General features: G+C 43.4%; 1 protein-coding gene across 1 annotated transcript; it reads right to left on the reverse strand.

The window, feature by feature from the left end:
* Window positions 1-5: 5 nt before the first annotated feature.
* On the reverse strand, window positions 6-791 carry LOC121940782 (trace amine-associated receptor 4-like; the record flags this gene model as incomplete). The annotated part of the gene is made up of 1 exon (XM_042483476.1): window positions 6-791. A coding segment is annotated over exon 1 (786 nt), but the record flags the coding sequence as incomplete, so codon positions are not given.
* Between the last annotated feature and the right edge of the window lie 18 nt (window positions 792-809).

An 809-nucleotide genomic window follows, 5' to 3' on the forward strand; every position in this document is an offset into this window, starting at 1 on the left:
ACAATGAGTTTGATAGATTTTCTAAACCAGGGGTAAAAAGAGGCATAGATCAGAGGGTTAAGACAGGAGTTGAAATACAGCAGCCACATGACAAAGGATGAGGATGAACTGCTTTCTTCGATATCCTCACCTATAAGGGATGGAGTAAAATGTGGACAGAAGCATAATAGAAACACAACAACAACAATTCCAAGAGTCGTGGCTGCTTTCATCTCAGATTTCTTAGCAGTTACACTCACTGAACCCTGAGGTGTGATGGCTGCAATATGAGAGCGCATGGCACGAGCCTGAGACACAGCCACCACAAATACTCTCATATACAGAACTATGATGACAGTTATTGGGCCAACAAAGGTAAAAACAAGGTCAACAGCTCCTGTGATGTGGTTAAGGATTACTACACACTCTCCGTAGCAGGAATTCTGAGAGTCAGGTCGTCGCATAGAGTACTTTATAATAAAACAACTAAAGAAAATGGAGCAGATCCAACACAGACAAACAAAGATTTTTGTTCTGTCCAGAGTGATTCTGGTGGTGTAATGTAGAGGGTCACATATTGCCAAATAACGATCAATTGATATGAGCACCATATTTCCCACAGAAGAAGAGGTGACGATAAAATCTACAAGATAGTACAGAGCACACATGAGATCACCCAGGAGCCAGCAAGCCTCGGCTAAAAATATGCCATTCGGCATCAGCAGGAGGCCCACGAGGAAGTCTGACACAGCCAGGGAGAGGATGAGGAAGTTTGTGGGGCTGTGGAGCTGCCTGGAGAGGAAGAATATCATCACTTACAAGATTATCAT

Source organism: Plectropomus leopardus, unplaced genomic scaffold, assembly GCF_008729295.1.
Source record: "Plectropomus leopardus isolate mb unplaced genomic scaffold, YSFRI_Pleo_2.0 unplaced_scaffold94005, whole genome shotgun sequence".
Classification (NCBI taxonomy): domain Eukaryota; kingdom Metazoa; phylum Chordata; class Actinopteri; order Perciformes; family Serranidae; genus Plectropomus; species Plectropomus leopardus.